At 42.6% G+C, this 15,283-nt stretch overlaps 1 protein-coding gene and 1 long non-coding RNA gene across 8 annotated transcripts in view; one reads left to right on the forward strand and one right to left on the reverse strand.

Annotated features, from left to right (window-relative positions):
* FRMD4B (FERM domain containing 4B) overlaps nucleotides 1-15,250 on the forward strand; it is a 240,086-nt gene extending 224,836 nt beyond the window's left edge. Inside the window, exons 18-23 of one of the 7 annotated variants that reach the window (XM_080995685.1) lie at nucleotides 291-519; nucleotides 4,975-5,031; nucleotides 8,345-8,495; nucleotides 9,386-9,553; nucleotides 10,661-11,466; nucleotides 14,997-15,247. In XM_080995685.1, coding sequence (XP_080851811.1) covers nucleotides 291-519; nucleotides 4,975-5,031; nucleotides 8,345-8,495; nucleotides 9,386-9,553; nucleotides 10,661-11,466; nucleotides 14,997-15,133 — 1,548 coding nt within the window. In that variant the 3' untranslated portion in view covers nucleotides 15,134-15,247. Of the gene's footprint in view, nucleotides 1-290; nucleotides 520-4,974; nucleotides 5,032-8,344; nucleotides 8,496-9,385; nucleotides 9,554-10,660; nucleotides 11,467-14,996 lie in introns of all 7 variants that reach the window. The other 6 variants (XM_080995682.1, XM_080995681.1, XM_080995684.1 and 3 more) reach the window with 6 other exon arrangements.
* The window catches only part of LOC308471707, an 86,654-nt gene that overhangs the window by 52,033 nt on the left and 19,338 nt on the right, over nucleotides 1-15,283 (reverse strand). Inside the window, exon 2 of the long non-coding RNA XR_013983105.1 lies at nucleotides 12,388-12,446. This is a non-coding gene — a long non-coding RNA (uncharacterized lncRNA). The remainder of the gene's footprint in view (nucleotides 1-12,387; nucleotides 12,447-15,283) is intronic.

Genomic DNA, 15,283 nt, shown 5'->3' on the forward strand with positions numbered 1-15,283 from the left:
TAGCAATGCAAATGCTTTACTGGCAATGGAGAGAGTCTGGTGTTTAGCTTTTGGCAGATGTTCTGAAAACGGGTGTGAAATGTTGGCCTTTTATAAATACCCTGGCTTACCACATCAGGCCACCCAGTGCTACATACAGATGAGTCTATAAGCCCTCCCTATTCTTTGTTGCACATCCTGAAGTCAATTTTTTTTTGTTGTTCAAACCTCAAAAGTCCAAAGACTTGGCTTAAATTCAGGTTCCAAAGTGGGAAATCCCGATTTTATTTTACTTTATTTTGGCTCCATAGGACCCAGCTCTGCAGAATCTGGAGAGCAACTTTTTCATACAGCAGAAGATGGTGGAAGCCGTGAAGAAACTTTCCAGTGAGCCAGACCTATGCAAAAATGTGAAGAAGAAGAGGAAACAGGAGTACATAGAGGCAGTGAAAAAGCTTCAGGAGATTGAAAATTCCATTAATGAGTATAGGATTAAGTGTGGAAAGAAGCCTACACAGAAATCAACCCTGACCTTACCAGGTAACAGAGATCTAACAACATTCTTATGAGGATGGGGAGGTTGTGGGGGAGAGAGAATCTGTTTTTCAAGTACTTTTTGTTGGGTGTGTTTTTCTCTTGTGGAAGAAAAACATGGTTTTGATACCAAGGGCAGGCAAAGATGCAGTCCTGCCCAGCAGAAACTAGAGCCTCTGCGTTCAGCAAAGTCTGGAGCTTACCTGTAATCTGACTGCCGTGTTTTATGTAAGATGTGGTTAAAAGGGAACAGAGTCTCAAAGTGCAGCACAAGCGCTGACATGTTTGAGGGAGAACGCAAACCAACGAATTGCTGTATGTCGAAGGGCTGGCGGCATCTCCCAGCCGAAACTAGTGTGGTACCTTGTTCTGTTGAGTATCGGATGCTGATTTTAGCAGAAATTGTTGTGTGATCTCTTGGCTAATGCTGGGCGCATTATGAATCAAGCACATAATTAAAGCTAGGTCTTAAGACGTGTAGGTTGGCAGCAAGGGGAAGGGGTGTGTGTGTAGATGGTGTCTGGTTGTGAATTCCCAGCAAGATAGCAAGAATGAAGCGTGCATAGTTTTATATGTCAGTTGTCTTTAAGAGTTTGTAAAGTAACAACGTTGTAATGAGACAGTGCCTATATAAGAGACCCATTGTGAAAGAGGATTGTAAGGTGCTTGTAAACACTGCTTTTTTCTAAGAGCTGGAATGATGATTTTAGAGGAGGCTGCTCCCCCTGAACAGGGGACAATCTAGGGCCAGTTGTATAATGCACAGCAGGGTGAATAAATATTGGCTAGATGATGCACAGCAGTCATCGTCTGCCCAGGGGCTCTTAAAAAAAGAAGAAGAAGCTCCTGAGTCCCAAATATGGCTTTTGAGAAGTCCAAATTAGGCCTCTTCAGTTTCCAAACCAAGTTGTTCCAACTAGCCCTATAGCTGCTTCCCTTTGATGTGCCACCATGCCGTCATTTCTACGCACAGCAGCCATTTTTACAACTGCATGTATGTTCATGTAGCCGTGAGTAGCTGGCAGGGCATCTTTTATTACCTGTAGATAATAACGTGACTTCAGTATTGTATTACCTGTGTGCCTTTCAATGAACTGAAAATTTTAAGAAGTCAACAGAGGACAGTAATGGGTTGGTTGCAGAGAAAAGCAAGAGGAATGCTTCTTGTGCAGTGGGGATTTCCTGCCTCCTTCGGAAACTATTACAGCCCCTTGACCCTCCTGGCATAGGATGAGGCATATGAGATGTAACCAGTTATGTTCTTAGATAAATAAGGTATACTATTCATGTATCAAATCATAAATTTCAATGGAAGTAACTCATAAAGTTCAACAAACGAACAAAGCAGAAGACCCAGTGGATCAGATCATTCTCTTGTTTCGCCATCGTGGGTTTCATCAGTAGTTACAGCTCATATGTGATATTACAGGACAGTGGATCTTACGGCATAGTAGTAGCCGTTCTGTAATATCACACATGAGCTTTAACTACTGATGAAGCCCAGGATGGCGAAACAAGGCCAATATTCTGGAAATCCTTGTCTTAGACTCTGTGAAAGGATTCTGTGGAACTGTAACAACCTTTCATGTGGATTGTTTGGACCTTATGAACAGACAGGTGGAATAGACACCATTACACGGATGGACCTTATGCATGAACTGACTAGAGAATGATCTGATCCCCTGGGTCTTCTGATTGTTCGTTTGTTGAACTTTATGAGTTACTTCCGTTGAAATTTATGATTTGATACATGAATAGTATACCTTATTTATCTAAGAACACAGCCGGTTACGTCTCATGTGTTTGAGTATGCTTTACGTGACCATAGGTTTGTTTGTTGTTGTTTTGATAGGATGGGGTGGGGGCGAGAGGAATTTGGCACGGCTGCTTTAGGCACACTTGCACTATTTTATCTACGAGACAAAAGTGGCCTGGTTTGAGTATGGATGGCATCCTGATGGCCCCTTCCATTCAGGCATATTACCCCAGGCTGCCCTGGGAACTGATGCAGAGCCATTTGTTTCACCTAGCCATCAACACCTATGTGCTGGGCAGACATGTGGGAGGATGAATGCAGGAGAATACATGGGCCTGAGTGGTTGGTCCAGAGGTGGTTCCTGCATTTTGAAATGGCACTGAAATGTACAGAGGAGAGCTCCCTGAAATGACTCAGGCATTGAGAAACAAACCGGATCAGGCAGGAGCATGAAGAGTACAATTTAGCACAGTTTATCAAATTGAAGATTAAGAGGATTAGGGTGATGGTGATTATGGCACCTTCATGGGGAGAAAATGGCTGGATACCAAAATGGACTCTTTAATCAAGCCAAGGAAAGCCGAAAAGGTGCTAGTTGCTGGGAGCAAAAGCTGGACAATAGGCATGGGGGCCAAGCCATGGGTCAGTTTCAATGTTGGTTGCCTGCCAATGAAAGCCAGTTCCTTCTGTATTCTGCACTGTAGTTGACTAGCAGTTTCACGCTGACTTGCAACTGAACCATGTTATTTGTCCAGCAGGCCTGCACAACTTGCTTATCTGACATCAGTATGGTTTCTGGCATGCTGTTGGCATCCTCTCATCTCTGATTTTAAAGCTAAGAGTTTGTACTTCACCCTTTGTATGTAATGTCACATAGGATTGTGGCAAGGGGAGAGATGGAGAAGAAGAAAAAACGCTTTTGGAAATGCCCATTACCATGCTGTGTTTGGGGAAACACTAATAAAAGGATATGACAAGGTGATTACAAACTAGGAACTCCCTTCTGTGCTAAAGTGGCCTAAGCAATGCAGTTGTAACCTCCATTGTTTAAACATGAGATCACTGAAAAATAATTCCTTGCAAAATGTTCAGGAATGCAAAAATCACAGTGTTGTTATCATCAGGGTAAAGGGGGAAATATCAAGGGATATGATAATGACACAAAGAGTAATAATTGGCGTCCATTACTATAGATTATCCTGATGCTTGCCTTTGCACTTAAGAGTCCTATGATTCAATAAAATGGTGTAAGTAGCAAGACAGGAAGTTCCTTCTAGGCTAGTTTAGAATGGGTTGGGTGCTGCCATTGCAACCCCCAGTGTTTACACGTGAGAGAGGATGAATTTAGAATATATACCCTTATCTTAGAAGTGTTGTTTGTAAGAAAATAAGATGTCTCTTAGAATTGGGATCTTGGGTATCACAAAATATTCTTCCCTACTTCAAAGAACAAAGTGAGGATGATGAAAGTTTTTTTTGAGGACTGCTTTGAACAAAGACACGGGAACAGAATGATGCATCAAGGCAAAAAGCTAAAGGGGACAAAATACGCATAATAGAGAGAGAGGAGAGAGAAAGAGCTTTGTGTATAGAAGTTCATGGAAAGAAGACAGAGTAAGCAAGCCTGGTTGTATTTCAGCACTTGTTTACAGTCATGAGGAACCAGAGGATTGATTTTGAGTGTCAAAAGAAAAGGATTGCAGAATTTGGGACACTCGTGGCTGCCTTAACATGTTGAAAAATATCCTGTTTTTTATTATTAAGTTCTGATTTGCAATTATTTTATTAATTTCTGTTTACCATTATTATTTAACATGCTGTTTCCTAGACAAAGAAAAAACTTGGCCTACAGCAGGTAGTGTCTGCCATTTCTCAAGTTCATTGCCTGTCTTTTCTCATTGTGGGCAATGACTAGTTAGCCTTGTAAGAGATCAGCAATGTTCTCCATCAGTTTCTGCCAAGTGCTCTTCCAAACACTCTGCAAGCAGCTTGTGTGGCTGCTGGTTGCCACCTCATCCTTCTGAAATCTGCCAGTGTAAAAAGAGGTGAATAGTTCTTTTGGAAAGTTTGCCGATTTAGCTTTCTGGTTCAGCAATGAATCTGTTGCAGCTGTGTCTTTCTGGAGCTGCTCAACAGAAAACACAGTTGTGGATAGATCAAATGTATTTGGCAGCCATAGCCAAAGTTTTGTTGGTCTTGCTTGTGCTGGGCTGTCTGCTGGCACATCCTGGGTGATGGTAAAAGGCTCTGGTATGACTCCTGTGCATTTCATAGTGGTGAACATTTGTGCAGAGTGCAGCAAATGTTATGCGTGTGGCCCAGCATCAATGGACGCTATTGTAATATAGAGAAGAAATTTAAACATTGCCAACAGCTGATTTGTTTGGCATTATTCTTCACAGAATCTGAGACTAGTTAGATTCTCTGACTACGCTAGAGATGCTGATTTTTCTGAAGTAACCAACACACCTGCTATCAAAAGGCAGTTCTGGATTCTATTTTTTCCTGGTTGTTTTTCAGTTGTGGGGCTGTATTTATGTGTTTGTTCTTAGTACTCCCATTGCTAATTTGGTTGATCGTTATATCAGAACCTGTAAATACACACAAACCTGAGTGAGTGAACCCAATGACTGTGCCCTGTGTTTAATATTCCAGATTGCAACATTTGTCTTTTTTTAAGCCTTTTTCTTTTCTTTCCCCCCTAGATGAAATCATCCCTTCTGAGAGCAGCTCTTTGTCTGACACAACAACATTTGAAGATGGTATGTGGCTTTTGCTTTTCAACACAAGCGGATAAAACACAGCAAAGTTGGGAATGTCCCAGCTCCCTAATTTTACACTGTGTATTCTTAGGGAACTGGCTATTCCCCCTGCAACAGCCCATGACTGGAATGTATTGTACAGAGCCTTATTTCTAAAGGCAGCATGAGGGTCTATGAGTATTTCTGTATGTTCCTTTTCTTTAAGAGCAGGAGTGGGGAACCTGTGCCCCACCAGTGGTTGTTGGTCTCCAACAGCCCCAGCCAGCATGATCAATGGTCAGGGATGGTGGAAGTTGTAGACCAGTAACATCTGGAGGACCACAGACTCACCATCCCTGACCTAGAGAAACAGGAAGGTAATGGCTGTACATAACGCTGGATTAGCACATAAGACTCGGGCAGCCAGCAAAGTTTACTGAAGTTGGTTTATCCCTCCCATGAGGGATACTCCCAGCTGGCCACTTCGCCATTGCAAAGAGAGACACACTTTTTTGCCCATTTCATCTCTGCCCCCCACCCCCACCTTGAACATTTGCAATAAATATACACATTCACTGTCCAGCAGAATAATTACAAATATGCACATACTTGGGCGTCATCTAGGGGTGTTGACCTTTCTTTTTTTTTTTTTTTTTTTTTGCAAAATCTCAAAAGAAGACTTTTGGAGCTATTTATAATGAAATTTGCCAAAATCTACACTTCCAATATGGGCTGCCATACGTCTAGATTTTCCTGGACATTTCAGCGCTTTCCTCCCTGGTGCTGTTTACAAGGGCTGAATACCAGCTATGTCCAGGAAATTCTGGATGTATGGCAACCCTATTTTCCCCCTCTTCCTCTATCACTGCCACCATTACTGTTGCCTAAGATTGAAACCCATGATATCCTGTGAACATTGCACTGAACAGCAAAGTTTATGGTGATCCTGAGCTAACCTTGACCCATTTTCTGAAAAGGACTTAACTGCTAATTTGTTGAGAATAAGAAGAAATCTGGCATGCTAATGCAATCTCTCAACCTCCTTGAGAGATATAGCTCCCTGTTTAACACACAAACAAGTGCTTATTATCCTTTTTTATATATATTTTTTCAGGATTCCCATGATTTATTTAATTGCCATAGTGACATCTGGGTTGTGTGTTTCCTGCCAGCTGACAACAGGCAGGGTTAGCCATACTCCTTCATCTAGTCATTAGCTGTCTAGAAACACCCTCCGTCCCTCCCTTCCCATTCATTATTGCTTAGACAGATAACCTGTAACTTTAGTGCTCAAACTCCTACAGTGCGAATTGTTCCATAGCTTTGATGCGGCAAGCCTTTTCTGATTGGGCAGTCCCAATTGGCTGTGGTTCCGCCAATAATGGAATGACCTAGATGACTCCCTTTTTAACACACTGCCATATCTGATCTTGCTTCTTCTGAGTCATCAAGAAGAGGACTTAGTCCTCAGCTTTTCTTTTTTCTTTGCAAAAGTGTTCACACTTGGAGCTCAGGCATAGCATGTTTTAGATTGTCCAGCTAATAAAACAGTAGTGCTCTTTTTAATAATAATAATAAATATTTCCACTTAAGAGGAGGAGATCTGTGCCCTGTAAACTTTTAGAAAAGCTTGCTCCCTGGGCATCTAGCCATGAAATAAATATATATATATATTGGGGGGGAGAGCACAAACAACAAGGAAAGCAACAGATAGGATGTAGTCAGTGAAAGAATAAATAAGGAAAAGCTAATAAAAAGCTTCCATTGCAGCTTCAAAGCCTGGGCAAATAAAAAAGAGTGAAGACAACAGTGTCAGGAAGTCTCTAGGGGAGAGTGCTCCAGAGTTGGGAAGCCACAACTAAGGACTTGGCTTTTGCTCTCGCTCTCTCTGGCCACAACTTACAATTGAAGCAGTATCATACCACTTTAAACAGTCATGGCTTCACCCAAAGAATCCTGGCCTCTGTAGTTTGGAAAGGGTGCTGAAAGTTATTCCCCTCACAGAGTTACAATTCCCAGAGTTCCCTGGGAAGAGAGGTTGATTGTTAAGCCACTCTGGGAATTGGGAGAAATGTATAGACCACATGAGGTGGGGAGATAACTAGCTCTCCTGCACAGCCCCCCTATCCCCAGTTGACTCGTCACAGCTGTTATGCTCTTTGAGACTGAATGAAAATGCAACTGTCTCTTCATGAAATAGTACAACCAGCTGCTCTGCATGAACCATTCCCTTTCCAAAGTGATATAGAGTTCCAGGCATACACCTATATAAATAGAAAACTTTGCTCCTCCTTCACAGGGCTCGTTCCATGAATCTGTTTATCTATGATTATTGCTTTACATCTCAATGTATACTTCCAAATGTGTGCACAAGAAACGTCTGCTGGTGTCTCATTAGATACAATACTGATCCCATTCAGCCTCAGGAATTCCAAAGTTGATTCCAAAGTTTTGGGGGCTTAAATATGTTTGTGGGACAGATATTTCGAACATGTGGTCTGAATGTGCTGCTTTCAAACCTCGGAAAGTTTTTGCTATAACAGGTCAAAATGTGACAGAAAGTAAGTCCAGAGTACTAGGGAAGTCCTGTAACTCAACAGGAATCCAGTTCAGTCCCGAATATCTCCAAGTAGTCTGGGAAAATCTTCTAGAGAGCTGGTACTGTCTGTTGCTGTAGGCAATACTGAGCTTGATTGACCAATAGTCTGACTTGCAATAATGGAATTTCCTATGTTCCTGATGTTCTGTTTGACCTCCCAATCACTATCCTAGATTAGCATTACATAAGGAAGTCCTGTGAGTATATAACTCTGAGTCTCCATCAGTTCTCAATCACAGTTATTAAGGAAACAGACTTTTGTGCAAACTCAGTTGCTAAATCTATAAAGACGACTGGATGAATCTTTAATACCTGAATGAGTGTTGAATACTAAAAAAATCAGCCCTTATACCTGAGTTTCTATCATTGGTGCACTGTATTAAAATGCTACATTATTCAACCCTGTGGCTTGGGATTTTGCTTAGGCGTAATAAATCTGTCTTCCTTTTTAATGAAAACATGACATTAGCAGGCTAACATCTTAATAAATTAATTCATGAAATATGCCAGGAGTGTGCATGACTTCGCCCTTACATTCAACTAAATCCTGTTCCAACTATGTATTGCTTCTTTCCCTTTGTATTATTTAACTTTCTGTAAAATGAAAAGCATGCAAAATGATAGGGTTGAGGGAGAGATTCTTCTAATTAAGGATGTGACGATTGCTAGGGATTCACCCAACATGCCTTCCTCATCCTTCCAAGTTTTTAAACCATGTGTTCTTGTTCTTTTAAGCAGGTAGCGATTCTCTTGCTGTGCCAGGCCAAAGAATAAACTCTGTGCCACTTTCTCCAAAATCTCCACCACCCAAATCCCTTGGGGTGGAGAGAATCCATCTCAGGAAGTCCTCCATGAATGAGCAACTTCTTGAATCCAGGCACTCCAGGTACAGAATTTCTGACATTGCCAAAAACTTCAGAAACATTTGCTTAGTTTTTCTACAGAGGTGATGATATTTTTAAAATACTGCTGTTATTTATTTACTCATCCATCACCTTTTCTGCCTCTTAATAAAGAAGCATGCAAAATGACTTGCAACACAATTTCTGGGGGGGGAGAGGGGCACTTGTCGTTGAGCGATTCTCATGGCTGAACTTCCTTTCATCCGTGAACTGAAGACACATTTGTTTGCATGCAACACTGAACATTTGAGATTATTCAGTAGGGGAGCTAGGTTAAACAAAAAGTGGCTGGACTTGTGGAACTTGCAAGAAAAGCTTAACAAGTTACTGGCTCTAGGTAGGACTTCAAGAGCCTTCATCTCCACGGCCAGGGTTTTCTGAGCTCTTCTCTTACCACTGCAATCCTTTGTGCCCCTTCAAAGGCTGCTACAGCAAGCCAGGTGACCTTTCCAGGCTGCTTCTAATGAAGCATAAGGACCTTCAGTGGGAATGAGAAAGCTGGAGATCCTCAGTACATGTGCAGAACCACTTGTGTGAATTCCTCACCATTATTTCTAACTTCTACACTCCTCATCCATTCTATGCCACTTGAGATTGTATCTTAGTATTCCATGAGCTTGCACCATCATCCCAACAAAGCATGACTGCTATGTTAACTGGTTTCACCTCTGCTTTTATGTTCGTTTTCTCTTCCTCCCCGTTTTTAAAAGTTCCACTTTCGCAGCTCTCAAAATACCAGCCATTCTGCAAGATGCTTTCCTGCGTGAACTTTGTGCTTGCTTTATATACTATCTTTCCTGTGTTTTTCAAATCTTCTGCTTTCAATCTGTCGGCGAGTAACGCGAATGCTGTTCTGCTTTGCATTTTATTGAAGATATTGGGATGGTGGCCACATATTGGATTCCTCTATTTATAATCACAGAGACCCCTTGTCAACACACAGCAGCCCGTACAGAACAGTGGAGAGGCAGCACCGTGGTGGAAGAAGTATGCCCACAACACCAGTTCTCACACGCAATGCGTATAGTAGCACTCATTTACAGTAAGCTGGTTTTCTTCTTTCTTTCCCCCAGAAAGCATTTCCAACAGAAAAGAATTAGCTCATCCATGATCTTTCTTTATGATAAGAGGCATATCATAAAATAATGGATAAAATCATGGGTGTGTCTGCCATAGTACTCCTTTGAAAGCTTGAGATGTTGGGTGCATTAATAATAATAATAATAATAATTAATAATAATAATATATTATTTATACCCCGCCCATCTGTCTGGGTTTCTCCAGCCACTCTGGGCGGCTTCCAACAGAATATTAAAATACAATAACCTATTAAACATTAAAAGCTTCCCTAAAATTTCCCAAAAGCTGCTTACCTCTAGAAGTAAGTTATTGCTGGTCCTCTATATATTTGCATTCAATCAACAACAGTAAACCAAGCTCCTACATCTCTTGAAGGCTGAGGGAGCTTCCCCAGATTTCCCTAACCTGATGGATGTTATCCAGAGGAATGTTAGACGTTCTTAAGTATCCTTGGAACTGAAGGAATTACAAGCTTTGCTTGAAATTATTCAGTGGAACTCAAATGTTGCTCAGCTTCCTTTGCTGCTTTATCTTCCTTCATTTTCTTTTTTGCAACAAGTGTTTGAATAGTACAGATGTTCTGAATCAGATAAACGTTGTCGCAGGAAGTACTGAAAAGTTTGGGAAACACTGGTTAGCCCTGTGACACCGTATCAGTCTCTACAGCCGCAGCAGGCACTGTAACTCTCCAAGGTTTACACTCTTCCATTGTCTCCCGAGACAGACGAATGCCAACAATTATACATGAAATCCTAGCATAGCACGTAGATATTTGAGACTCTTGTGGAGTAGACTGCAACCACGAAATATGAACTATTCCAACCTCCCATTACATTTGTGATATTTTATATCCCTGTTAGATTCCTGCCTGGACTTCCCATGAAAAACTTCACGGGAAAAGACGTCACAGCCTCCTTAGAGAGCTTGTTTCATTATTCTTATGGTTTTTTTACTTAAATCCAATGCCTACATTTCCTGTAATTCAAAGTATTGTAGCTTTGCCCTATGCTACTTATTGGGTAGAACTGCATGCCATGTTTGTAACAAAGGCTATTTTCTGCTTTCTCAGGCCGGATGTATCCCCCCAGCACTGCAGGCAGCGGAGGGGCAGCTTAGAGTCCCAAACCAACTTGCTGTCTGAGACTGCCAGCGAAAAGCCAGTGTTCACCCTTTCAAAATCTCCGAGAAGCAGCAGTACAGAAATCCTAGATGATGGGTCTTCCTACACCAGCCAGTCCAGTGCGGAATACTATGTGACCTCAACCCCAAGCCCCTGCTATACAACCCAGACTCTGGACAACCGTACAAGAAACAGGAGATGGACCAAGAAGCAGAACATTTCTGCTGCAAATTCGGGAAGCATGCCAAACCTTGCCCAGAAGGACGTCCGCAATGGCGGCTACCCAAAAAGCCATGAGCAGCCGTCGGTCACCTGCTACATTCCCGGCTACGCCCCTTACACGGAGTGCGATGTGTATTACAATAGCGGCTACGTGTATGAAAATGGCACGGAAGGCCAGTACACGGTTAACCCTTCCTACCGTTCATCGGCACACTACGGACACGAGCGCCGTTATCGGGATTTCAGGTCTTTCCACGAGGACGAGATGGAGAGAGTGCCGCACAACCCGTACGCCACCCTTCGCCTGCCGCGGAAGCCGTCCGTGAAATCGGAACACATCACCAAAAACATTCACAAGGCCTTAGTAGCAGAGCACCTTCGCGGCTGGTACCAGCGTGCCTCTGGGCACAAAGACCAGGCTCATGGCCTGCAGGCAGGCTTTGACGCCGACAGAGGGTCACAGAGAAGCCTGGGCTTTGCTGGATTGCAGGTCCCCTGTTGTCCCAGCAGCCGCGCATCATCTTTCTCTTCAGGTAACTCTCCATTTTGTGCCTCTGCAACTTCACGCATATCGTGGGCTCTGGAGCTTAGCAATTGCTCATGGGTGTATGAGGTGTACCGCCACAACCAGGGACCCCCTGACTGTAACAACTTAACACATCCATAGCTAAACTGAATTCCTTTCATCACACACAATGAACGCCTCCTCCATTCTGGTAAATAGGAAGGCCTGCTCACATAAAAACTCCCTGTGTTCGTTGGCACGTTTACAGGGCTTTGGATCAGGTAGCAGAGATAAAGCCCAGAGACTCAGATTGCTGGTGCCTCTGGAGCAAATGCTTCTAGTCTTGCCTTGTTGATTCATGCAATGAGCAGCACAGGCTGTGAGGGGGAAGTATTCTCCAGTTGATCAGCTTTTGGAAGCAGGAATAACTATTGGGATATTTTTAAAAAAAAAAACTGGATATGAAAATAAGTACAGTTTGTTTAATACTAGTGCAAAATGGAGAGGTTTCAGAATTTTGAACTTCATATTGGTATTTCTTTGTTTGAGACTACCTGGAAATGTATCTGGTGCAGAAAGCAGATGCCTTGAATATTGAGTAGTAGGGAACGTACTGCACTTGTTTGAAAGGAGCTATCAATAGGTAGATTTGGAGGTCCATGCCATGGTGCCTAAAACTTTAAAGCAGTGAACAGCCTGTGTACCTTGAGGAACACCTGCTCCCATGTAACCCTCCCTTGCCCCTGGTACCACCTAGAGGGAGGCTTTGCTGCTCTGTGCCAGAGGTTAGGTTGGCGAAATCACAGGAGCAAGGTTTTCTCTGTTATTACACCATGCCTGCAGACAGGCCTGCCTAGGCCAAACAGGGTGGAACAGGCTCATAGGTGATTAAGACATATTTAGTTTCTGGTGTATGTATTGTTTTAAACTGTTGAGTCCACCCACTTACCCTGGTTTTATTACTGTTTTCCAGTGCATTCCATTGAAGTTTCTTTTACGTAATCCACCCTAAATACAAGAAAAGGACAGGATATAATTTTTTTAATGAGAATAGTAAATAGATACATAATACTGCATAAGACGGAGTATTAGACCAATCTCACATTCTGTAATTACTTTGTGCAAATAGATGATCTGTGTGCATGAGCACAGTGTGTGTGTGTGTGTGTGTGTGTGTGTGTGTGTGTGTGTGTTTGTTTAAATTCAATCCTAGCTACTGTTGCTTATTCATTATTTACATAAAACATTTAATGGGAAACATTTCTTTAATGTTTGGCCCCAGACACACTGATCAGATGCTTGGAGGCTGTGGCTGGATGGTTACGTGGGAGCCGGTTGAAGTTAAATCCTTCGAAGACAGAGGTCCTCTGGCTGGGACGGGACGATATGGGATTGAGGGGGCAACTCCCATCTCTTGCGGGGGTGCAATTAGTGCCAGCACCGTCCGTTAAGAGTTTGGGTGTAATCTTCGATACCTCCCTCTCCATGGAGGCGCAGATTGCAGCTATAACAAAGGCGGCATTTTTTCATCTCCGCCAAGCTAAGCAGTTGGCTCCTTACCTCTCTCGCCCTGACCTAGCCACTGTGATCCACGCGACGGTCACCTCCAGACTGGATTATTGTAACTCGCTCTACGTGGGGCTGCCCCTGAGACTGACCCAGAAACTCCAGCGGGTGCAGAATGCCGCAGCGAGACTCCTTACGGGGTCTTCGCTGCGGGATCACATTCATCCGGTGCTATACCAGCTGCACTGGCTCCCGGTGGAGTACAGGATCAGGTTTAAGGTGCTGGTTTTAACCTTCAAAGCCCTATACGGCCTAGGACCCTCGTATCTACGGGACCGCCTCTCCTGGTATGCCCCACAGAGGAACTTACGGTCTTCAAATAAAAACATCTTGAAGGTCCCAGGCCTCAGAGAGGTTAGGCTGGCCTCAACTAGAGCCAGGGCTTTTTCGGCTGCGGCTCCAACCTGGTGGAACGCTCTGTCACAAGAGACAAGGGCCCTCCAGGACTTGACATCTTTCCGCAGGGCCTGCAAGACAGAGCTGTTCCACCAGGCCTTTGGTCAGGGTGCAGCCTGACTCCCTCCTTTGGCAATCTTTACAATACTTTAGTTTATGGTTGCCATCAATTTTGATTTTAATTAATTCTTTGATGTTTTTATAATGTTGCACTATTTTAGTGTTGTTAGCCGCCCTGAGCCCGGCTTCGGCTGGGGAGGGCGGGATATAAATAAAATTTATTATTATTATTATTATTATAATATTGTTTCTCAGTGTCAGAGTAGATGCGGTGCTGCGTAAGAACGACAGAGCTCTGGATTGAGCTAAAATAATTTGTAGAAGCCTTGCTAAACTGGTTTGAGAAAGAATGGTCAAGCTGGTTTGCAAAGTAATTGGGTGTCAACAGTGTGCAGGAGGTTAAGAAACTGGGGACAAGCCTACTGGCTCATAGGTGGCTCATCTAGTTCAACATCCTGCCTCTCATAGTGGCAAGATCTAGGCAGTTAATGAAACATTTTTATTCATGAAAGGTGGCAGCAAACGCATCCAAAAATTACTGCACAAAGGGACAAGTACATAAGAGAATAAGACAAATATTAAGGTTTATATTGGGTTTTCAACCAGTATCTGTGCTTTGGGGATATACAAAAATTAAAAATGCGTTGATACCTGTGCATGAACTTCTTGCCCAAAGCTGAAAATTGCCTAAGCCATTGAAAGAAACAGTCTGAATACACAAAGCTCAAAAAGTCATAATAGATAAACCCTCACACAACTTGGGGGGGAGGGGGGAGTAATTTTATGACAGAAATGTGGGCACTTGTGTATTAGAAAAAGATGCAACTATTGTAGTAGAACCTACCATATATACAAACAGAGTTACTGAATTTAAGTTAAAATAAAACATTAATAAGTATCACTTTTGTTAAATCTAGAATATTCAGGAAGATGTATGGTGGAGGTAGGGAATCTAAGGGAATACAGTGTTATCGTTTTTCTAAATTATGAATTAAAGCAGAACTAAGTAGTGAAAGATAAAAAGCAGAGCAATTGTTTTCTGTGATTTGCTTTGTAACTTGATTGGATTAAAATCTAAAGGTAGATAAAAAGGAGGTGCATTGCCCTAATCAAGTTGACTGAGCATGTTATTCTCACCAGTGAATCTATGTGGTGCTTCTGTGAACTCATTGCAATAGCTGACTATACTTTTCTGGTAGCACTGCATCAATTGCTCACAGTTTGAGGTTCTACTATTTCTTATTATTGCTTGTTAAATTCCTATACCACCCTTCATCCGAAGGGTGGTTTACAATATAAATAATAATAATAATAATAATAATAATAATAATAATAATAATAATTTATTATTTGTACCCCGCCCATCTGGCTGGGTTTCCCCAGCCACATTCTTCCAGTCTTCCACTTATTTGTCTCTGTCTAAAAACAGCCTCTAACTAATGGCTGTGTTTTGAGTATGTGAAGAAGAAAAGCATGCTTGAATCCTTAGGCAAGTTAGTCACTGCTACCATTATTTTCTTTCCCCCTCTGCATTAGCATCTTCTACAAATGCCTCTGGGAACTGGCGGAATCCGATTGCACTGGGGCTTCCTGATTATGATACGCTGTCTCAATCCTCTTATGCTAGCTGTTATGGGAGTGTGTATGGCAACAACCCACGGCCGAGCAGGTAAGCCATTTACAATGGAATTGCTGGCTTACATTGTGATATGTCTACAGCTGGTTTGCCTGTTGGAATGCAGCAGCCTACACATAAGAAAGCCACTTCTGTCGTTTTCAACTTTTTCCTGAGAACTGAACTCAAGCAGACAACGCTCCGTCTC

The sequence above is a fragment of the Podarcis pityusensis genome (genome assembly GCF_964106645.2).
Source record: "Podarcis pityusensis genome assembly, chromosome: 2".
NCBI classification, from domain to species: Eukaryota; Metazoa; Chordata; class Lepidosauria; order Squamata; family Lacertidae; genus Podarcis; species Podarcis pityusensis.